This window comes from Corylus avellana, chromosome ca2 (genome assembly GCF_901000735.1).
Source record: "Corylus avellana chromosome ca2, CavTom2PMs-1.0".
NCBI lineage: Eukaryota > Viridiplantae > Streptophyta > Magnoliopsida > Fagales > Betulaceae > Corylus > Corylus avellana.
In genome coordinates this window covers 1624555-1648180 of record NC_081542.1, presented here as the reverse complement: position 1 = coordinate 1648180, position 23626 = coordinate 1624555, and the positions used below count along the sequence as shown (strand labels likewise).

The 23626-nt window shown below is 34.1% G+C and overlaps 2 protein-coding genes across 5 annotated transcripts; both read left to right on the top strand.

Annotated features, from left to right (window-relative positions):
• The first annotated feature begins 2611 nt into the window (after positions 1-2611).
• On the top strand, positions 2612-8310 carry LOC132172925 (MLO-like protein 4). Of its 2 annotated transcripts, XM_059584485.1 has the most exons (16): positions 2612-2729; positions 2893-3068; positions 3155-3212; positions 3304-3527; positions 3697-3813; positions 3915-3975; positions 4109-4215; positions 4724-4798; positions 4987-5072; positions 5873-5922; positions 6481-6521; positions 6622-6792; positions 6874-6909; positions 7384-7451; positions 7597-7657; positions 7739-8310. In XM_059584485.1, the coding sequence occupies exons 2-16, from the start codon at positions 2940-2942 to the stop codon at positions 8177-8179; spliced, it is 1725 nt and encodes a 574-aa protein (XP_059440468.1). In that variant the 5' UTR covers positions 2612-2729; positions 2893-2939; the 3' UTR covers positions 8180-8310. The 2 variants fall into 2 exon arrangements, with proteins under 2 accessions (XP_059440468.1, XP_059440467.1); XM_059584484.1 differs by lacking the exon at positions 2612-2729 and having other exon boundaries at positions 2744-3068.
• A 9227-nt stretch (positions 8311-17537) lies between these two features.
• LOC132171560 (26S proteasome non-ATPase regulatory subunit 4 homolog) lies at positions 17538-23120 on the top strand. 3 transcript variants are annotated; one of them, XM_059582913.1, is made up of 11 exons: positions 17539-17672; positions 17869-17982; positions 18391-18496; positions 18709-18823; positions 18909-19118; positions 19217-19529; positions 20212-20335; positions 20755-20858; positions 20980-21048; positions 22540-22615; positions 22812-23120. In XM_059582913.1, exons 1-10 carry the CDS (start codon positions 17661-17663, stop codon positions 22591-22593), a joined length of 1221 nt encoding a protein of 406 aa, XP_059438896.1. In that variant the 5' UTR covers positions 17539-17660; the 3' UTR covers positions 22594-22615; positions 22812-23120. The 3 variants fall into 3 exon arrangements, with proteins under 3 accessions (XP_059438897.1, XP_059438896.1, XP_059438895.1); XM_059582912.1 differs by having other exon boundaries at positions 22540-22620; XM_059582914.1 differs by lacking the exon at positions 22812-23120 and having other exon boundaries at positions 17538-17672; positions 22540-22621.
• Positions 23121-23626: the final 506 nt, after the last annotated feature.

Sequence of the window (23626 nt, the reverse complement as noted above, 5' to 3'; positions counted from 1 at the left end):
ACCTTTGTCGAATCGGAAGCAACCACCACTGTATTGGTCTCGAAACATTTTACTTGGGGGGATTTTTTTTTTTTTGAAGTGTGGAAAAATGTGCTTTTTTTTTTTTTTCTCGACCATTTCTGTTGGGTAACTATTTGGAGAATTAACAGTTCACTTTGATACACCTTTGTTTCAAACAAAACCCCACCTAAAAAATTGTCAAAAACCAATACAAAACCTACTAGAAAAATCAAGCATAGAAATAAACATTACAAAAAAAAAAATCAAAATTTTTTTTTTTCTTTTATGAATCCTTACCTCTTTGATACACCTCTGTTTCAAACAAAACCCACCAAAAAAAATTGACAAAAACCCTTACAAAACCCACAAGAAAAATCAAGCACAGAAATAAACATTACAAAAAAAAATTAATTAATTAATTTTTTTTTTTTTTATGAATCCTTACCTCATTAATACATTTGTTTCTCTCTCGCCCAGCCTCTCTCTCTCTCTCTCTCTCTCTCTCACGCTTCATCTCTGTCCATCACGTTCTGTTTTGAGTGAAAAGAGAAGAAAAGAGAGAACAAAAAAAAAAAAAAAATTGGAAGAAAGTGGGTGATTAGATATGGTTAAAATGATCTTTTAATATCAAATAATTTCGGATGCAGTAAATACTAAATAGGCTCTTTTTAAGTGTAAGGATATTTGCTCTTATGGGTTAATTGGTCTTATTTTACCATGGACTTATTATATTGGGGCCTTATTAAATTGTGGCATTTTTTAAATTACTTACTTATCTTGATTAAAGGCCTTAAGCTTTTATGAAAAAAAATTTGTAGGCTTAATTAAAAAAAAAAAGGGCCTTATATATATATATATATATATATATGCAAAAAACAAAAATGTTTTGGACCTTATTAATCCGAGGCCCTAAGCAAGCGTCTCACTCACCTAGTGGTCTAGCCGGCCCTTTATTGTGTCATATGTAACTTTTTTTTCACCAGATTTTTCTTGCCATCATCGGGGTCAAATGAATGACTCAAAACTCAACATTAAAAGCTTTTTTCGCCTTCAACCAAAATGGTTGTGATTTAATTACAATGGATTCATCAGCGTAATGCATTACCACGTAGACAAAGTTTTCTTTTCATAATTTTTTTTTTCTAACCTAATCTCTTAAATTGATATATTTTCTTAGCATGCGTTTAACCCAATTTCGAGTAAAACTGTGTACTTACCATATAAGAATAATGCTATAGAGTATAGACTATATTTTTATTTCACTATTATTTTACCGTACTCACATGAGTACTGTCAATAGTCCGTCATCCATATTATAGCTTATACACCATATTTTTATCACATTTTTAGTTTTTTTTTTTTTTTTTTAACCAAAGCTAATTCAAAGACAAAAATAAAATTTGTGGTTCCTTTGTATATAATTGCTATGTAAAATGAAATTAACCTCCCCAAGATGTTGCCTCCTTGACCTCTTCAAAAGGATTCATAATGATAGAGCAGCTTTTTAGCAGAACTCTAGAGTCTCTTGCCATCTGCTCAACAACCAGAGAAAAAGCCGATTAAATTAATTAATTAATTATATACCAAATACAATAACTGTATTATTGCAACCTTTTCCCGGTGTCGTAATGGAGAGGATCTTGTCCGTCGCTCAGTCGCCGTGGACCAACGTTGTCATAATCTTTGTTCATATTTTATGAATGGATGTGACATCTTTCTTGTACTATATAATATAAACCATATTTTCTTTTTTACTTTTGCCGTCTTGCACCTTCAACCTTTCTGATTTCTCCATAAGTTGATGAAAAATCTTCTTAAATGTGACTTTACACTCTGGACATGATTCTAACTAAAGAACTCTACTTTTTTATATAATGTTAAATCATGACTAAGCTTAAACGTTAAGAAAGATAAATCTTATATACCCTATTTTTATTTTATAATCAATTTTAAAATACTAATGTGTTAGTTCTAATTAACGGGTGATTTTTTTTTTTTTTTTTTTTAAATAAGAATTAATTTAAAAGCTGGTTGAGACTATTACATTAGCATTGTATGATAGCTACAAGATAAAAATATGATTTCTCTTATAAGAGAATGAGAAGCAAGGGAAAGACGATCCATGGAGGATACAAAAGGTTGATTGGCATTGTAATGTATATTATCATTATCAGATAATTGTGAGATAAAAATATTAATTTAAGGCAGTGTTGGAAGAAAATAACAACGCACAAAACTTTTTATTTGTGTGAATCTGCAGGAAACTATAAAATAAAGCAATATATATGCGGAAAATATATTTCTAAACACCACAAGCACAAGACACACGATTTTTTACTTGGAAAACTTTCCTGGTGTGAAGGAAAAATCATGAGACCGTTCCCCTCACACATCGGGCCCTGTGCAAAGCAGAGACAATCCGTTTCTCCCTCCCATGGATGTTGGGCCGAGACTTATTAGTTGAATCTGGGCTCTGATATTAGTGTTGGGTGGTCTTGAACCTTTTTAAACTCCAAAAGCTAACTCAAGATGTGAGACTTTCTCTCACGTTTATAAACCAATCATCGCTGTAGGAAATTTCTTTTCATGGAAAATAAGGAAAGAAGGACACAGACGTGTTAAAACATCCCAACATGCAATGGCAGGTAGTGTTGGGAGATCACGTTGTGGGACCCGTTATGCCCGACAGGCTTATAACATCCATGCAAGAATTCTTAAATTCTCTGAGGGTAAGGGTCTCAGATTGTAGCACAGCAAAGCCCACCAACCCCAGTTGTTTCTATTAATTACCTGCAATAAGCTATGCCTCTAGGAGCCGACTTTGTCCATCATCTACTATTTTTTTTTTTTTTTTGTTCTTTTCATGATTTTGTTGAGGCTTTGAAATGTCAGATACCCGGAAGAAAAATTGATTCAGGGTTTGTGGGTTGGAGCTAGAGATGGGGGAGGGAGAAGCAAGGGAAGGGCGATCCGTGGCTGAGACCCCCACTTGGGCTGTTGCAACTGTAATCACTGTCATGGTTGCATTTGGATTCTTCTTTCATAGCTCTTTGAAACGTTGCGGAAAGGTAAAAGAACCAAAAAAAAAAAAAAACGGCCATCTTGAGATTTGTTTGGATGTTTTACAAGCTTCTTTATTCACTCTCTCTAACAGTGGTTGGATAAAACTAAGAGAAAGCCTCTGCTTGCTGCCCTGGAGAAGATCAAGGAAGGTTAGCAGTTGGGTTTTCAGAGATCGGTTTTTGTTTGATTGCTTTAATATTTCTTCAAGCTTTTGGAATTTTGGTTGTTGTCTGCAAGCAGAGCTAATGCTTTTTGGGCTTCTGTCGTTGTTGATGGGTCATTGGATTGTCTATGTGGCCAAGATTTGTGTCAAATCGTCCGTCTTAGGCAGCCGATTTTATCCATGTGCATCGGAGGTTGTTCGCCGATCAGCGCAGCACATTCTTGTTTCAAGTTCAGGTTATTTGAATAGCTCCTTTGTCAGAGAACAGATGAAAAATGGGCTGCATAATCATTGTCCTCAGGTAGTTTCCTCCCTGCCCTTTTGAATTTATGATGTTTAGACAACAATGCAGCTGTTATGTTACTCTAGCTGTAATGCAATCCCAGTAAATTCTTATCTTTTTTTTTTCATTGATTACAGCCTCTATATCTGCAAATACTACTTCAAAACTTGTTGTTTTTCTTTTCCAGGGTCATGAATCATTTGCTTCTCATGAAAGTCTTGAGCAGCTTCATCGTCTTGTATTTGTTCTTGGCATTACCCATGTTTCTTACAGCGTTTTTGCCATTGCATTGGCCATGATTAAGGTTGACATAACTCTTTATTAAACTGTGTGGTTTTTTGGGTTCTCCTTTGGGGCTTAATCTTTGTTAGATGAGCAATAAAGTCTACAATTCAATTCATGCAGATATACAGCTGGAGACCATGGGAAAATGAGGCTAAGTGTATGGCTATTGAGAGCTTACAAGGTGCAGAATTCTACACCTGATGGCTATAATGACCTTAATTGTCCATCAATTTTTATCTGGATGCTACTGTGGATGCCTTCCATTGCATACATTAGTCTTTTGCTCCATGTTATTAAATTTTCTTGAATTTTAGACACTTCACAAGCTACGCCAGAAAATATAAGAATGAGGCGACTATCTACTTTCATTTCTCACCGCACGTCCCATCCATGGAGCCAGCACAGAGGTTTTGTTTGGCTGGTATTCTCACATCATTCTCTGTCTGTCTCTCTCTTTCTTTCTCCTTGCCTAATTTAATCGCTACATGGTGATCTTGTTTCATTTTCTTTGTTGAGAAACAGATTTTTACTATTAAGATTTCCAGAACAGATAAATACCAGTTCAACTTGTTCATAATCTGAAACAACCAAATGACACAAACATACACTTCCTCTGGTTTTGCCCAGTTGCTTAAATCAACAAATACAAATTAAAGTTGCTGAAGCAGCAGTAACATCCTTAGAGACAAAAGGAGAAAATAGGGGGTTTATAGTTGTAGATTTGTTCAATTTCTACCATTATAGCTTCTCCTCCATACATGCTTGTGCATGTATGTATGGGAAGAAGATAGCTAATAGTCAATAATTTAAAGATGCTTAGAGAAAACCTTATAATTTCTCATTGCATGTAGCTTGACAAATGATTCTCTTTTCATTCTTGGTTTCCTTGGCACTTGTATGGGTCAGACTCAAATTACCTAATTTTGCAGCTTTGTTTCACCCGCCAGTTCTGGAGTTCTATAAATCGAGCCGACTACATGGCCTTGCGTTTAGGTTTCATCACAGTATGTTTTCTCTGCTCTAAAATGATTGTTTGACCTATATCTTTTGATCTAGGAAATCTGGTAGATGTGCAATACTTTTATGCTTGTATATATATATATTGCAAAAATAGAATGTGGCAGTGAGTGTCATGAGACCAAATTTGCTCCACTGACTTTGTTGTTTTTGTTTTTTGTTTATTCCTTTGTAGACTCATCAACTTCCTCTATCATATGATTTTCATAATTATATGCTTCGAAGCATGGAGGAAGAGTTTCGTGATATTGTTGGAATTAAGTATGAGTTCCTTAACCCTGCTTTGAGAGTAGGAGTTTCTTCATATTAAATTCTGCAACTTTACTCATGCCATGATCTCAACCATAAGGTTTACTTAAATCTTGGAAATGTTTGTATGCAATTGATAGATAAGCTCAACTCATATCATAGACAGTTTCTCTAGTTAGTCATGTAGATTCCTCTTGTTTCGTTCTTTCCCCCCTTCCTTTGGACTGCCTTGTAACAACTTTGAAATGAGTTAAGTAAATTTGATTTGCATATATATGATGATGAAAGTAAGATGATTAGGGATATGTACTTTGATTTTATGGTGGGAATTCAATCTGTTCACAACTTTTGGCAAAGAATCTAAACCAAGAGATTCTTGAAGACAATAATAAATGCAAAGTTCATTGGCAAACCCTTCTTGCCTAAATATTCTAATGAATAATTCAATTTACTTTATTGCTGCCACCAAGTATATGAATGTTCACAATTTAAAACTTAGATTATTTTCCAACTGATACATATAGACAAAAACACCAATTGCACGATTCACCAAACAAGAAAATCATTGCAAAATCACCACACTGCAAGTGCACGTTTACTGATGAATGTACTTACCATATCAACTTCCTTTGAGTGGTAGTCAAAGAATTTATTTTTGTTTTGATTATTTAGAATTACAGACTTGATCAAAGTACAAAATTCAAGCAATGTCGGACAGCAACCTTATTATTGCAATGGTAGCAAAGTCGTACGAATTCTGTTTTTTTATCTCTGCAAATTGACCTGATTACTTATTTGCACTCCTTTTGCAGTGTGCCTCTCTGGATATATGCAATATGTTGCCTTCTTCTAGATTTTCATGGTAATTTCATTGAATCTTGTTATGCTTCAAAACTAAAGTCGCCCAATTTTTAACATTTTAGTTTATCCTGGCGTATAAACTGTATTGAACTAAGCAAAACCATTTAAGTTGCATAGAATAGTGCATTTAGTTTGCCATGTCCACAGGCAACAGGAGACATCTAATAGAATGGCACAGCCATAAATACGTATTTGTTCTGAGCGGTCTCATCGGAATTGAACGGTTCCATCATTGTTCACATAAGCATTTGGATGTACAAATTCACCATTGGCAGTATGGCATTGAATGAAATAGGCACAATGTTGGTATAGTATCAGTTCAGGCCTTCCAAAACGATACAACTTTCCAGTAAGGTTGTGATGAAAGCTGTAATAGACTGTAGTGGCTCTACTCAGAATAATGGATGTTTCAAGAATTTACATATAAAACACCAATCTAGCAACTAAATTTCCTTGTTATATATAAATAATATTAAAGTAGTTATTATTCGCGGAAATATTTTGCTCATATTTAGTAATGGAGTTGATCTCTAGAGCATGAACTGTGACTTCTATCCAGGAACCAATATTTACTTTTGGCTTTCCTTCCTTCCAGCAATTGTAAGTCTCCATCATTAATCTCCTTTTTTCTTCTCCATGTTTTTTTAAACCAACTGTAACAATCTACTTATGCTTCTTTCTTTGTTGACTTATTTGCTAGTTGATCCTCCTAATGGGAACTAAACTGCATCGGGTGGTGGTAAAGTTGGCTGTGGAAATCATGGATAAATGTCCATTAGAGGGATTCCATCAGTTTAAACTGAGGGATGAGCTGTTTTGGTTTGGAAAGCCTAAGCTTCTTTTGTGGTTAATTCATCTAATATCCTTCCAGGTTGGTAAATCAAAAGCATTTGTAGTTGCTTCTGAAATATTATTGTGGAATTGAATTCTTATTTACGAATTTATTTTGCAGAATGCATTCGAGATGGCAACATTTCTTTGGTCCCTGGTAAGAACTTGGTTATAGTGGTTGTTCTAAGCCAACACCTTTAATGTAAAAGGTGGATCACTTCAATACTATAAAGGTGAAAAGTACCGAATATAATCAGGAAGTCGGCCTCCATTGATTAAGAGCATGTTTGGGATTATATTTGAGAAATAACGCTTTTTGGCCCTTTTTTTTTTTTTTTTTGGCTTTTTTGACTATTAAAAACGCTTTTAATTTTTTTTCTACCAAACGGGTACTTTTTTCTTCAAACATACTTTTTGAGCGTTAAACGCACTTTTAGGCCCCTCAAACGCACGTCCAAACAGGCCCTAAGTAGCATTCATAAGTTTGTTCATCAATTTGATCATTTTTTGCAGCATTTCAACTTAACCTTATATGATGATCTTAACAATCCAATCCCTACTAACTTTCCCTTTATCATAATATAGCACTCGTGTGTTGTGATGATGCTAACTATTACCTTTTTCTTTACAGTGGGAAATTAGGGAGCCTTCTTGTTTCATGGAGAACCGTACATTCCTTGTGATCCGCTTGTCATTTGGGTAATAAATCATTTTTTTTCCAACTTTTTGAGCCAACAACTATTTGCTCTTTTTTCTCCCAGCATTGTGATGCAACTTTGCTAATTATTGCATCAATAATCTGGTTGCACAAATGACTCATACTGTTAGTCACCGTTTACTGCAGGATCATCTCCCAATTCTGGTGTAGCTTTATTACATTCCCCCTCTATGTTATCATTGCACAGGTCTGGCTTCTCTTCCTCTTCATCTCTCTCTCTGTCTCTCTCTCTCTCTCTGTCTCATCATTATTGTTTATGTGATTGTAGATGGGTTCGAGGTTCAGAAAGTCGGTCGTTTCCGAAAATGTGAGAGAATCACTAACTGGGTGGCAGAGGAGAGTAAAGGCCAAGCATGGTTCCTCTGTTGGGCTCTTGAGTGCAACAGCAACTTTATCTCCAGGTTCTGTGGGTGATGAGATTGGGAGAATTCATGATTTAGCCTCAGAAAGCATGGAAGGAAGCTCCTCAAAAGATCACCATTCATCTTTCTCACGTCAACCAGCATCAATGTCAACAAACCAATTATATGAAGTCTCTCTCGATGATAAGAAATTAAAAACCTCGGTTTCTTCTGGTCCTGTTTGTGACAGAGCTGCCAGTGATGATGGTAACTATGATGACAGTGATGATGATGATAATTATGATGGTTGTGATGATGATGATAAAGATGACATCAAAGATGATTCATATCTCCTTCCAATGCCTTAAGATTTTTTTTGTTTTTAAAGTTCATGAACACTTGCATAGCATTGTAGTCATCAGATAGATTGTATTTTTCATCTTGCTAACAAATAGTTGTTGCTATTGACTGCTATATATCTTCTTAGTAGATTGCTTCATATGGTGTCTTATTCTTCCTAATTCAAATCCTTGACGTAAAGGCTCAAGTCATGCAGTGCTCAAGCAGTACATTTGTGTTATTACTTCAAAAAGACTTGTCGAGTTATAATTGAAGCTTTATAAAATTACTTATAAAAAGTCAATCTTTCATAACAATGAATCAATATAGAACTTAAACACTCATATATACGTTTATCATTTCCTCACTCAATGTGGACAATTCATCTTTCTAACACAATACTAACTTTCTAAGATGTTACATTGTGACGAATGAAGTAGACGATATATGGATGAGACCGTGCAATCCGAAGTGTTAGGTTTTATATATGTTGGTTAATTTGGTGTTCAAAACAATTTAGTGTAAGATCTGATAGGCTAAGTTTGGTACTTAGGCTAGTTTTCAACTATTGGTTTGGTTGGAAAACGTCAGAATGAGGTGAAGATTGCAATAAGGCATCGTAGCTTTGTTCGAAAACTGAGAGAGAGAGAGAGAGAGAGAGAGAGGGAAATGTCATCGGTGGGTGCTATTTTAGAGAGCATCGGCCAGCAGGGATGATATACATAAGGCATTCAAACATATGCACAAATCGGGTGACGAATTTTGTTTAACTCGGTCTATAAAATTACCATTTATCTCTTAGCATATAACATATGTTTTTTTAAATAGCATGTGAGAAACATATATTTTTTAATAGAGATTTTTTATAACTCTATTAATGCTATATATATATATATATATATATATATATATATATATATTGTTTAGAGAAATACTATTTCTCTGTCTTCCATCCATCTTAATCAATTTTTTTTTTTTTTTTCAAAATTATCATTGGATCTATTTTTTGTATATATTCAAGGGACGCATAACAATTTTATACACTGAATTTTTTTTTAAAAAAAAAAAAATTCAATTCAATTTGACTAATAAAAAAACTCAATCCTTTTAATTTAGTTATGTAATATATATTTTGTAAGTAGTTATGGACTATTTGAGTATGAGATAAACAGATTTGTACAGATTTGGCTGCAACCATGGATAATCCCCCGCGAATCTTGGTTCAGCCCAAAAGCTCTCTCAGGCCGGGCAAATATTTGGCCACGTCAGCCCAATCAAATGTAAGCTATAGGGAAATGCTTTTTTTTTTGGAAAACCTAAAGGGAAATGGAATTGAGATCCTCTCAAATTGAAGAGAAATTGGAAATTACATGTCGTATGCCCCCCGTTTTAAATTGATTTATAAAATGTTAGCTATTTTTATAAAAGCAATGCATTAAATGCTGACTTTTATTTTACCGAGATTTAAATGATTTTATAGACCATTAAATTTAAAATGAAGGACCACGATTAACAATTGAAGAATCTCCAATTTCTTCCCAATTGGAAGGAATCCGTATCCAGGGAAATGCTACAATGTAATAATATTCCCACATTTAGCCATCGAAGCGTGATGGCAAGCATCTTCTAATATTTTATTATTAATTTTTTTTTTTAATTTTTAAATCAAAATAAAAAATTAAAAATTAAAAAAATAAAAAATAAAAAATAAAAAATAAAAAACTTAAAAAGAAGTTGCAAGGGGTAGGGTGGCCAGCCACCCCTAGGCCCTTGGGGGTGGTCGGACCACCCCCAATGGCAAAAAAAAAATTATTTATTTTTTTCGATTTAGTCCTTGGGGTGGTTCGGCCACCCCCCAAGGGCCATGGGGGTGGGGGTGGCTTCAGCCATCCCTGTGGCCCTTGAGGGTGGCCGAGGCTAAATTTAAAAAAAAAAAAAATTAATTTTTTTTGGCCATTGGGGCAAGGGCCTAGGGATGGCTTCGGCCACCCCAGATCACCCCTAACTAGAACTGAGGTGGCCGGCCACCCCTTGCAACTTCCTTTTTAAGGTTTTTTTTTTTTTTTTTGATTTAAAAACTAAAAGATTTTTAATAATAAAATATTGGAAGATGCTTGCCACATCAGCTTTTGATGGGCTAAATGTGGGAATATTATTGCATTGTAGCATTTTCCTAAGCTAAACATGACAACTTGACAAGTGCTATAGAACCAAACAAATGAACTCAAAAAAATTTTCAAACTGACATGGTAAGAGTTTTTGAATTTTTTTTTTTTAAAAAAAAAAGTACTAGGGAGCCAAACAAATGAACCCATAAAAATTTTCAAATTGACATGGCAGACAAGGAAGAGAGAATTGCATTTTTTTAATTTAAAAATGGAAAATGATATAGTCACAACTTAAGTCCAACTTTTACCTTATTTTTTATTTTATTTTTTTTAAAAAAAAGCAAATGAAGAAAATGTGTGAATGAATAATATCTAGTTTTGGTCATTCTTTTATTTGGTATTTAAAAAAAAAAAATACAAAATGAAGGACCAAAAATAAATATTATTCATTCAGATATTTTTTTCATTTGTTATTTAATTTTTTTTTAAAAATAAAAAAATAAAGTAAAAGTTGAACTTAAGTCGGTCAAATAAATTGAGTACGTATCATCCTCGAGTACTAGTACTACTCACGGTTTGAAATTTTTTAATATATTTGTTTGGTTCTACCACTTCTCCTAAAACATAAAGGTTAATTGGGTCGACTTCGTCTCCGCGACATCAAACGCTTCCCCTCACCTTCGTTCCAAAACCTCAAGAGAGAGAGAGAGAGAGAAATGTCGTCTGGGGCGGTGCCGTTTTGGAGAGCAGCGGGGATGACGTACATATCCTACTCGAACATATGCGCGAATCTGGTGAGGAATTGCCTCAAGGAGCCTTTCAAGACCGAAGCCCTCACCCGCGAGAAGGTCCATTTCTCCATCTCCAAGTGGGCCGACGGCAAACCCCAGAAACCCAGTACGTTCCTTCTCTTTCTCTCCCCTCAGATCTACGCTTTCTTTATCCGATTCTCTCATTTTGATCACATCTAGCCCAGTACGCCCAAATTTTGTGTTTTCGCTAGATGGGATTGAGCTGATTATTGATGATGTAGATTTCCGAGTAAATTTAAGCAAATTAAATATGTTAGTGCACTTAAAAGAATCAGAAAAAAAAAAAAAAATCAAATAGAGTAATATGTTGAACATCTTGAAACTGGAAAAAAGGGTATTCGGGTGCTCTTCAACACATGTATCAGATTTTCTGATGAAATATTTTATCTTTTTCTTATCAGCTGCCCGCTCGGACACGCCAGAAGTCTGAGTTATGGAGGAGGTAGACCTTTTATTTGGTTGAAGCTTTCTTCTGTTTTAGTATTTTGATGCTCAAACCTTTCGGGTATGGAATGGATTTTTGGTCTTTCATGTTATTGCTCTTGTAATAATGCAAGTGGCGTCTGCCACATCGTCCAAGCTTTTACTTTTGCTTGCTATTTTGGAACAAATGTGGATGGAAATTCGATATTTTAGCATCACAGGTTCTGAAATCAAGCATACGGATAATCACTTCCTTTTTTAATCTATGGCATGCCTTCATTTCGTTTGCTATTGTTTAATCAGTGCAGATATTTCATTGGTTAAAAAAAGGTTTGCTAGTAAAATCTTTGAGGTACGACCAAAAATGCCCAAAACTTTGAGAAGATTCTAGGTTCGATGGAGATCAATGTGGTGTCCTTAAACTTCGATTGGAAAAACAGTTGTAAAGGACAATGTGTTAGATCCCTGTACATGAGGGAAAATATTTCACTACATAGGCACTGCCTATGCAGATATGGGAGAACCAACAACGAAAGCAATAACAAGATTAGTGGAAGAAGGTTTGTACTTCTCTTCATCTTGGAGGTTTGGGAATTAGGAGTTTGCTCACTCTCAATCAGGTGCTTTTTTATGGTTATGGAGGTATGTTGGGGACAGGCTTTTTGGTGACAGGTAATGGACAAAAAATTATGGTAGTATGTTGGGTGGGTGGTGCTCTTATGTTGTTACTAGGCCATTTGAAGTGAGTCTTTGGAAACATATTAGGAGGGGTTGGGATGCTTTCTCTAGTTTTGTTTGCATCGAGATGGGTGATGGCTCTCATACCAGGTTTTGACATGACGTTTGGTGTGGGGATCATTCTCCGGAGGAATTCTTTTTGGAGTTATTTTGCATTGCAAGGGATAGGGATGCTATGTTGGCTGACCATATGTTTGCTCATAATGGTGAGGTGCATTGGGACATGAGTTTTATTAGATTGGTGCGCGATTGGGAGGGTAGATTGTGTTTCTTTCTTTTTTTCAATGCATTGTATTCCGTTAGGTGGGGTCGGGTAGATGAAGATAAGCTATGTTGAATTCCTTCGAAAAGACAATAGTTTAAGGTCAAAACTTTTTATAGAGTTATCCTTCCCAATGTGATCCCTCTTTTCTTTGAAAGAGCAGCTGGAGGTCTAAGAACTTGTTTAGGTGTGTTTGAAGGAGGAAAAAGAGCTTTTATCACATTAAAAGCTCTTTCCGTCCAATATGGTGCCATTTGATTTTTAAAAAAACAAGAAAAAAAAAAGAGCTTTTACTATCTTAGAAAAGCTCAAAAGAAAATTGATGTGAAATTTTCTTCTATGGGGTTGTTGGCAATAGCTAGCTCTGTGATTAGATCTTGGTGATTAACCTCATTGCATTGGCATGCCCACCAATTTGATTCAATGTGCTCCAATTGGAACCCTTAGTGTTTTTTGATGTTCAATAGCATACAATGATGGATGTGGTTATGTAAACAATTTCTTAAAGTATATATGCATACACATACAAAAAGATTTTGAGTTAGTATTTGTAACCCCTTGTTGCTATAACATTGCCTGAGATTACTTGGTTTTGTAGTGGCTAATTTTGTGTATTTATCAAGAAAAATATCTGCACTGCATGTTACAATACTGGGCTCTGTTTTATATTATTCTCTGTTGGATTGTGTACGAAAAAGAGAAATTATAGTTTTGAATGGCAGTTGAACCATGTATGGCAGCTGTATAACAGTTTACTAAATAACAGTACTCTTCTAAAAATGAGAAATATGGTTTCTTGTAGCTCGAGACCTGGAAAAATCGTCAGCACCTCCACGATAAATTACAAAATGCCACTGTTCTCATGGACCTCAGTTTTCTGCCTTGCACGCTTTGGCATCACGGACAACAAGCATTTTGATAAAAATTATTCTAAACGTCCAAATTTTGCATTTTTGCAATAATCTGAATAAGTTCATGTTATACAAAATATGTCATGGTATATAGTAATTATCATAATCGACGATAAGAATTAGGAATGAGAAAGACTTTCTGTGATTTTCTTTCTCGTTTTTTCAAAAAAAAAAAAAAAAAAATCATGTAAGAAGCCCAAGGAGAGGCATGAATTACCCAAAAAGTACTGAAATTGTCAAATAATGCCTAATACTATGAGAAATATTAGGTCTCATTTTTCTTTTCTTTTTTTTTTTTTTTTTTTTTTTTTGTCAAATTTAAAAAAATTAGCCATTGAATTTGTAGGTCTATATGTGGGTCCTATATATTTAATGGTAGATTTAAACAAGACATATATGGAGATTGTTGAGAGATGTTAGGAGAATGACCCTAACATTTATCTAATACTATCCTCAACAATTTTTATTTATTTTTTAAAACAAAATCCTCCACACAATGAAGAGGATTGCAATGGTGAAGGTGTTGGGAATGGAGGGAGGAGATGGACAAATTCACAAGCTTTTGAAAATAAAAAGTCGACTTGAAAATTATTTTTTATTTATCAGTATTTTCTGTCCGCGCCAAAATTAAAAAAATAAGAACCAACCATTTAAAAAAAAAAAAATTGATGCTAAAACAAACACAACCTAAATTATATTTCTAACTTATACTACATAATTTTACAATCCATTGTTGGTTGATGACTTGATGTTCTATTCAAAAATAAGTAATTATAGTTGTCATCTTTGTGTCCACTTAAAATTGATGTAGCTTTTGAAATTACCATTTGATCAAAATTCAATAATAATTTACCACAAATACAATGGTAATTTTAAAAATACATTAATTTTGGATATACACAATGAAATCATAAAGGTAATATATATCATTACTCTTAAGAAATATATTAATCAACGTAATTAGATAACAATGTGGTCTCTCTAATTAATCAACTTTGGCTACTTTATATATATTATCGGCATCACGGACAACAAGCATTTTGATAAAAGTTATTCTAAACGTCCAAATTTTGCATTTTTGCAATAATCTGAATCAGTTCATGTTATACAAAATATGTCATGGTATATAGTAATTACCATAATCGACGATAAGAATCAGGAATGAGAAAGACCTTCTGTGATTTTCTTTCTCGTTTTTTCAACCAAAAAAAAAAAATCATGTAAGAAGCCCAAGGAGAGGCATGAATTACCCGAAAATCATTGAAATTGTCAAATAATGCCTAATACTATGAGAAACGTTAGGTCTCATTTTTCTTTTTTTCTTTTTTTCAAATTTAAAAAAAATTAGCCATTGAATTTGTAGGTCTATATGTGGGTCGTATAAATTTAATGGTAGATTTAAACAAGACATATATGGAGGTTGTTGAGAGATGTTAGGAGAATGACCCTAACATTTATCTAATGCTCTCCTTAACAATTTTTATTTCTTTTTTAAAACAAAATCCTCCACACAATGAAGAGGATTGCAATGGTGAAGGTGTTGGGAATGGAGGGAGGAGATGGACAAATTCACAAGCTTTTGAAAATAAAAGTCGACTTGAAAATTATTTTTTATTGATCAGTATTTTCTGTCCGCGCCAAAATTAAAAAAATAAGAACCAATCATTTTTTTTTTAAAAAAAAAAAAATTGATGCTAAAACAAACACAACCTAAATTATATTTCTAACTTATACTACATAATTTTACAATCCATTGTTGGTTGATGACTTGATGTTCTATTCAAAAATAAGTAATTATAGTTGTCATCTTTGTGTCCACTTAAAATTGATGTAGCTTTTGAAATTACCATTTGATCAATAATAATTTATCACAAATACAATGGTAATTTAAAAAATACATTAATTTTGGATATACACAATGAGATCATAAAAGGTAATATATATCATTACTCTTAAGAAATATATTAATCAACATAATTAGATAACAATGTGGTGTCTCTAATTAATCAACTTTGGCTACTTTTTATATATATATATTATCGGCATCACGGACAACAAGCATTTTGATAAAAGTTATTCTAAACTTCCAAATTTTACATTTTTGCAATAACCAGAATCAATTCATGTTATACAAAATATGTCATGGTATATAGTAATTACCATAATCGACGATAAGAATCAGGAATGAGAAAGACCTTATGTGATTTTCTTTCTCGTTTTTTCAAAAAAAAAAAAAAAAAATCATGTAAGAAGCCCAAAGAGAGGCATGAATTACTCGAAAAGCAGTGAAATTGTCAAATAATGCCTAATACTATGAGAAATGTTAGGACCCATTTTTCTAATTTTTTTTTTTTTCAAAATTTTTTTTTTTTTAAATTAGCCATTGAATTTGTAGGTCCTATATATTTAATGGTAGATTTAAACAAGACATAAATGGAGGTTGTTGAGAGGTGTTAGGAGAATGACCCTAACATTTATCTAATACTATCCTTAACAATTTTTATTTATTTTTTAAAACAAAATCCTCCACACAATGAAGAGGATTGCAATGGTGAAGGTGTTGGGAATGGAGGGAGGAGATGGACAAATTCACAAGCTTTTGAAAATAAAAAGTCGGCCTAAAAATTATTTTTTATTGATCAGTATTTTCTGTCCGCGCCAAAATTAAAAAAATAAGAACCAACCATTTAAAAAAAAAAAAAAATTGATGCTAAAACATACACAACCTAAATTACATTTCTAACTTATAGTACATAATTTTACAATCCATTGTTGGTTGATGACTTGATGTTCTATTCAAAAATAAGTAATTATAGTTGTCATCTTTGTGTCCACTTAAAATTAATGTAGCTTTTGAAATTACCATTTGATCAAAATTCAATAATAATTTACCACAAATACAATGGTAATTTTAAAAATACATTAATTTTGGATATACACAATGAAATCATAAAGGTAATATATATCATTACTCTTAAGAAATATATTAATCAACATAATTAGATAACAATGTGGTGTCTTTAAGGGGTAACTCAATCGGCTATGAACCACGTCTTATGAATCAAAGATCACTAGTCATCCCTTGTGTGAACATGTCAAAAAAAAAAAAAGATAACCGTGTGGTTATCTTTCCTTTTTTTGCTTTTTCTTTCCCTTTTCTTCCGCCAAAAAGTGTGAGGGGAACTCCTCATATGTTAATACTTGTTAAACATATGGTATTATGCATAATGAGTTTACTAATTTGCAAAATGGGGTGAGAATAGAGAAAGAAGATGAAGAAATACAGATAGATAGAGAAATAAGACAAATATTCTTCAAATAGACCATAGGAAAATAAAAACATTCAAAAATATAAAAGCTAGAGAAATAATAAACAAATCTTTGAAAAATAATATTTCAATGATATAGTGAAAGGGAGTGTTAAAGTTATTAGGCTGATGTGAGTACTCTAAGAGCATTCCCAATGGAAGAGCCGAATGTTACTTTTATCTAAAATGACTTTTCAAATGTTTAGAAAAACCATACATTGGATTAGCAAAAAAAAAAAAAAAAAAAAGTAAAATAGATATTTGATTGGAAGAGCTAAAAAAAGAAGCTAAATGTAGCAGCACTTTTTAAGGGGGTCATTTTATTTTTTATTGTTTATCTCACCTGTTTTCTCTTTTTCCCAAATATTTTCCTACTTTTTCTCTCACATGTTCTCTTTTCTAAAAACTTTTTCCATTTTTCCTCTCACATGTTCTCTTTTTCTCAAAACTTTTCCCATTTTTCTTCACACATGTTCTCTTTTTCCGAAACTTTTATCACTTTTAATAATATTTAAATAATATAGATAAAAATATAGCTAATTGGATGAAGAGACTTTTAATAATTTATTAGCTAAATTAAATAAAGTGTGTTTTAAAAAACTAGTTTGCATAAAAATGTAACTTCTCTATTGTATATGCTCTAAAAGGGTGAGTTATCAAAATAACTAAAATACGGTGAGGCGGATAGAAATGCTCTTTTACAATAAGTGATCTTGTTTAATTTGTTAGACAAAAGAGAGATTTATAAATGTGAAATGAATTCTCTACTTTAAACGACAGCGTTTATTTCTTCGTTCATTGCAATTGTCATAACTGTCATATATATATATACACACGAGCAACCCTCCTCTGCAAGTAAACCCCAGTTCTCTCCAATCTCACATTCACAGAAAGCACTTGGCAATCTATCTCCGTGGATCTTTCATTTCTCCTTTCAATCTCAGAAACATGGTGCTCGAGGTAATAATCCCCGACTTTTTTTGTTCTTTTTTAAATAAAAAAAAAAAATTCGAAACCCTAATTTCATCATCAATCCTTCAGCTCTAGGATACTGCAATTCAGAGAATTTTTTAAAATTCGGTCTTACTTTCTCTCTATTTAGGGTTTTTGTTATCGGTAATTGATGCGTTTATCGGATTTGATTTTTTCTTGATAGGCGACGATGATCTGCATCGACAACTCCGAGTGGATGCGGAACGGCGATTACGCGCCGTCGAGATTTCAAGCTCAATCCGACGCTGTCAACCTGATTTGCGGAGCTAAAACACAGGTTTTGTTTTGGATTCTTCTTCTTTCTCTTCATTGGTTCCCCATATTTTTTGTTTGGTTGCTGAGAAAATCGAGCTAAAGAAAAGTGAACTGAGAACTTCAAGGCATTCTCACTTTTCTTTTCTGCAGTTTTCACCTATTGAAATAAGTGTTTGGTAGATTGCATATGGGTTTGGATTAGAGTTGCATTCTAGAGTTCGTTGATTTTGGCGATAAGTTACTATTCTGATAATTGTCTTGGCCGAGTGGTTCAAATCCCTGTGTTTGAGAATTGTTTTTGCTCGTGCTCTGGAGAGGTCCTGTATACCCAAAAAGAAATGTTTTTTGTGTTTGGATTTTGCATGTGCTTTGGGGCATATGTTTGTTTATGATTCAGAGTTTTGAATGGATATGATGGTTATGTTTACAGTCTAATCCGGAGAATACAGTGGGAGTTCTCACAATGGCAGGAAAAGGGGTTCGTGTTTTGGTCACTCCCACCAGTGATCTTGGCAAGATTTTGGCTTGCATGCACGGTGAGTGTTTCTTTCTTTCTTTTATCACTTGTTTATTTCAATCTTTCTATTTTTGAAGTTCAGGACTTGTTCAATTGCTATGTTTAGGATAATTAGAACCGGTGTTGTTGCCTCTACCCATGGTTGCAAACATAAGTCTCACTAGGATGTGAGTGTACTTTGTAATATCTATATAAAATGTGTTGAATTACGTATTTTATCTCTCAATGTAGGTCTAGAAATCGGGGGTGAGATGAACCTGGCTGCTGGCATCCAGGTGGCGCAGTTGGCCCTTAAGCATCGCCAAAATAAAAAACAGCAACAAAGGATTATTGTCTTTGCTGGAAGGTGCTTACAGTTATGCCTTATTATGTCTTTTCATTTTATTTTTCCAGTTCTTACACTTTCATCACTTGGATCATGTGCTTTTCAGTCCTATCAAACATGAAAAAAAGTTATTGGAGATGATTGGAAAAAAGTTAAAAAAGAACAGTGTTGCACTTGATATTGTCAATTTTGGTGAAGAAGATGAGGGGAAGACAGAGAAGCTGGAAGCACTTCTTGCTGCTGTGAACAATAATGACACTAGCCACATTGTTCATGTTCCATCGGGCCCTAGTGCTCTTTCTGATGTACTGATAAGGTTTGTAACTTTGATTTATTCCCTATAGTACAGATTAAAGTTTGGATTTTACAATATTTATATAATTTAAGCTATACATTACCTTTCTCCCATGGCAGTACACCCATCTTCACTGGGGATGGGGAAGGTGGAAGTGGTTTCGCAGCAGCAGCAGCTGCAGCTGCAGCTGGTGGTCTCTCTGGCTTTGAGTTTGGTGTTGATCCCAACCTGGACCCGGAACTGGCCCTTGCTCTGAGAGTTTCGATGGAAGAAGAGAGGGCAAGACAAGAAGCGGCTGCTAAAAAGGCTGCAGAGGAAGCTGCTAAACAGGAAAAAGGAGAGGGGCAATCATCTGGCACACAGGAAGCAACAATGACCGAGCGTGCTAATGGTGCAACTTCTGAAGCTGAGAATAAGACAAGTGATTTAACGGTTGGTGTTTTTCGCTTTCAACCTCTCATGTTCGCTCCTTGTGACATGTTGTGTTGAACACTTCTTTATTAAAACATATAAAACATATATCAACATTTTTATATTGGCTTCATCTCCAATTCCATTACTTTTAATACTACATTATTGTATAAGTTTGGTATCTCATGTTCTTTTATACACTTTCCCCCTTTTTATTTTTTCTTTCTATTTTGGGTTGGATTCAATAAAGATCAACACAACCTCAACCCCAGACGTGGCATGCCAGTTGGCATGAATCCATGTCCTTTTAGGTTGGGGTCACCACTTGGGAAGCCCCTAAATGCCACTGTACTAATTGGACATATGCAATGCATAAAATGTGTTGGTGTTCAGACATACATTGACCATGCATATATGTCTATAAGCATGTGCTCTGGAAAGCAAATCACTTTTGGTAACTGGTTTGCTGACCAATGTTCATTAAATAAAAGCTAGTTTTTCTTATTTCTTGCTTTTCTATGACACAAAGAATGTTCTTCTCTTAATAATATTTATCTGTAGTATAATATCGATTAAAAAAAAACATTTTTTCCTAATTGCTATCTCCTACTGCTGGTTCTTAAGTTTTTCTTATCTTTTTTGTTGTTTGCTATTCACTGACCAATAATCTATCATTCATAATCTGACCTTGTATTTGCAACAGGATGATGAGAATGCTCTGCTACAGCAGGCCCTTGCAATGTCAATGGATGACCCTGCTCCTAGCCATGAAATGCGAGACGCGGATATGTCAGATGCAGCCACAGATGATCCAGAGTTGGCACTAGGTGAGTCCTTATTCATGCACTGAGCTTCTTTGGTAATGCTTGACAATTGCGCATTAGTTATATTTTTAAAAAATAACGAGCCATCTCAGAAACTGTATATTGACATATGATAGTATCTTTTGTACTTGTTGGTTGTGTCATTTTATTTCACATGAAGTGCTGATGATGTGCATAACTTCTATCACTTTTGATTGGCCCCTAAACCAGTTAATAGTAGTCATTCAAGACCATGGCAAAAAAATTGTGTTTTCTAGAAGCATAATACTGAACATCAATGTGTGTGTGTGTGATACTCACCAATGCAAACTATTATTCTTTATCTGTATATGCCGGTTTAATTTTAAGCCATAGATTTTTATTTTAAATTTATTTATTTTTTACTTATCAAAAATAAATTCTATGCCATTTGGTTGTTGCAGCTCTTCAATTGTCTGTACAGGAAAATGCAAAGGAGTCGTCAAGCCTGTCAGATATGAGCAAGTTGTTGTCTGACCAGTCTTTTATGTCTTCCATCATTTCATCGGTATGTATGCCACAGCTTGCATTTATCATTTCGTTTCTTCCTTTCTTTCCTCTCCTGAGAAATGAGGCATAAAATGATTTCCTTGAATTTTCAATATTATAACAATCTATTGTTTCTGCAGCTTCCAGGGGTTGATGCAAATGACCAATCGGTTAAAGATTTGCTTGCTTCAATGCAAAGCCAGACTGAGGTGAGTTCATAAAGCTTATTGGTCGGATAATGAGTAACTTGGATCAAATTTATTCACAAGCAGCATATGCTGAGTTTTACTTGGCTGCGACAGATTTAAACAAACCACAACCAACCCCACCTAAAAAAAAAAAAAAAGAAATATTATGCTTATTTTGATGTGATGCGCTAACCTTATTATTCTTTTGAGATTATGTAACTGACTATCCTAATCAATCATTTGGTCCCTGATCTACTGTAATTATTCAGAATAGTGCCTTTTTGTTCACTAGAAATTGGCATTAATTTAGATCATTTAATGCTTTGCTGCCTATTTAAGTTCTTGGGTATGATTAGTGGGATTTGACAACCAATCGAAGTAGATTTGTGTTTCTCTAGTGCAGTTCCTATTTAATTGGGTAGTGTCTTATTTTACCTTTCCCTAATAAGCTCTATAACTTGGAAAGAAATATAGTAAACTAGTTCTCTGATAACCAGTTAGTGTGAAATAGAAAGGCTTTAAGAATAACTATAACAAAAATAAATATCTTTTAAGGGATGATGCGAGGGTTTTGGGCTGGGTTGGTCTGCAGTAATTGAAGGAATTATAAGTAATCACTCATGTACTCTACTTTTTTGTTTTCCACCCCCACTGAATAACATGTGATGTGTTCTAATAATATAGTGAAATGCATAGAAGGCAGCGTGAGATGCTAGCATTGTGTAAGTTGTGTCCAACCAGATTAAGTTCTTTTACTTATTTTCACATGATCACCTCTGACATATAAGGTTTTAATTGTAGAGGCAGCAATGTAAATTCACTCATATATGGTAGTTACTTTTCTGATCTTCTACTCAAATCCTTAATGCAACTGTAGGATCAGTACATAGCTTGAGGGCGGATATTTCTACCATATGGGATCAATACACAAAGTTATGACTTCATATTTTTCATCTTCTTCAACACCATGTCTTTCAGCCTCAACCCTTTGTCATCCTAGCATTTTTCTTGTCTTTCTTTTAAGAGATATGCTAGCATAGGATATGATCTTCCCGTATCCACTCATCTTCTTTCCTTTTGTGAGCTATTAGTCAATAAGCATAGTTCCAAATTTCATCAGGTAAGCTAGCCGTTGTCTTATACATCTCTTCATGGCATCTGGCTGAGTGTTTCTGGGTTTTCGTCCTTTTAATATTTAGCTGCGTGAAAAGATGGCTTGGAGATTTTCAACTTGGCTGTCTGGATTAAATAACTTGTTATGTGGTTGTCTTATCATGTTCCCTCACACCTTTAGTTTTGAACTATGGTTAGTCAAATGCATAAAAACTCCTGGGACACGGGAGATGAGTTAGGTCATGCTTTTCACTTTAGGTGGAGTTCCTTTTTTAGTGGGGGAAGGCGTTGGACTGGTTCTTGAAAGACTTGTATTTTTGTTTTTTGTTATGATGCTGTTCTGATTTGTCAAGCCTTTTCTGATCGTAATAGTTCTGATTATACTATCATTGGTTATAGCCCGAGCAGAAGAATGATGACAAGGAACCAAAGGAGGAAGAGGAGAAAAAATGATTCTCAGGAGTTGATTTTCCATGTGAGGTACTTTCTCTCTTCCTTGGAGAAATCCATGGGGGTTATATTTCTTGAATTCACGCAGTTCATTGTGTTGCCTGCTTTGTCGAACTTGCAAAGATGATTCTAGATGGCTGCTTTTTAAAGCTTGTCACTCAACCATTGATTGGGATTTTCTAGCTTATTGAGTAACATATGAACCAATATTCCTCTTGCAGGCCAAAAAAGCTCTCTATTGCTGCGCCATAAGTGATCATCATAACGGTGCATATTGATGGTTGTAGGCCTTGGGAGGGCTTTAGAATGTGCAACATTTAACTGTATTTCCGCAATGTTTCAATATTTATATTTTGTTGCTTCAAATTGAGCATGTCTCGGTGTTTTTAGTTTATTCTTGGTGATTTTGCACCTAGATAGTCATGGAATATGAAAAATCGTTCTTCTACGCAACTACCCCTCAGGTCACCTATTTCCATCCATTGTGAATTTCAGAGGAGTTAAAAGATTCTTCGTCTAAACTTTTGCTACTTCCTAGCAAACCTCCAATAATTACTACTGTAAATGAAAGTGAGCAATTTCGTCATAAGAAATTCTTGTTTGTTAAAAATTTTGCTGTCTATTTTTTTTTGGTTTTCAAAACAAAAAAAATACAAAAACAGTTTTCACCTTCATGTCATATTAGAACTCTGGTTTTTTTTTTTAAAAAAAAAAAAAAAAAAAAACCAAAAACTGATAAAATCATTCATAACATCAACAAAACATGTTCTTCAGCAAATCACAAAATTTAAACGTCAGAGGATTCTTTTTGTTCAAAATCCGCTGCATACACAACTCCAGCAGGGTCAAAATATTGCTTGGCCATGGGGGTGTGGATCAAGGATGGAAGCTCCATGGTTGAATTCGACTGAGAAGGGTCAGCGAAATGCTAATGATTCTTCTAAACGTTTTCAATGACAGCTGAGGCCCAATAGAGGAGTAGATTGTGTTTGGTTTAGTGGTTTTTATAATGTGCAGTTTGAAAAATTAAAGACTC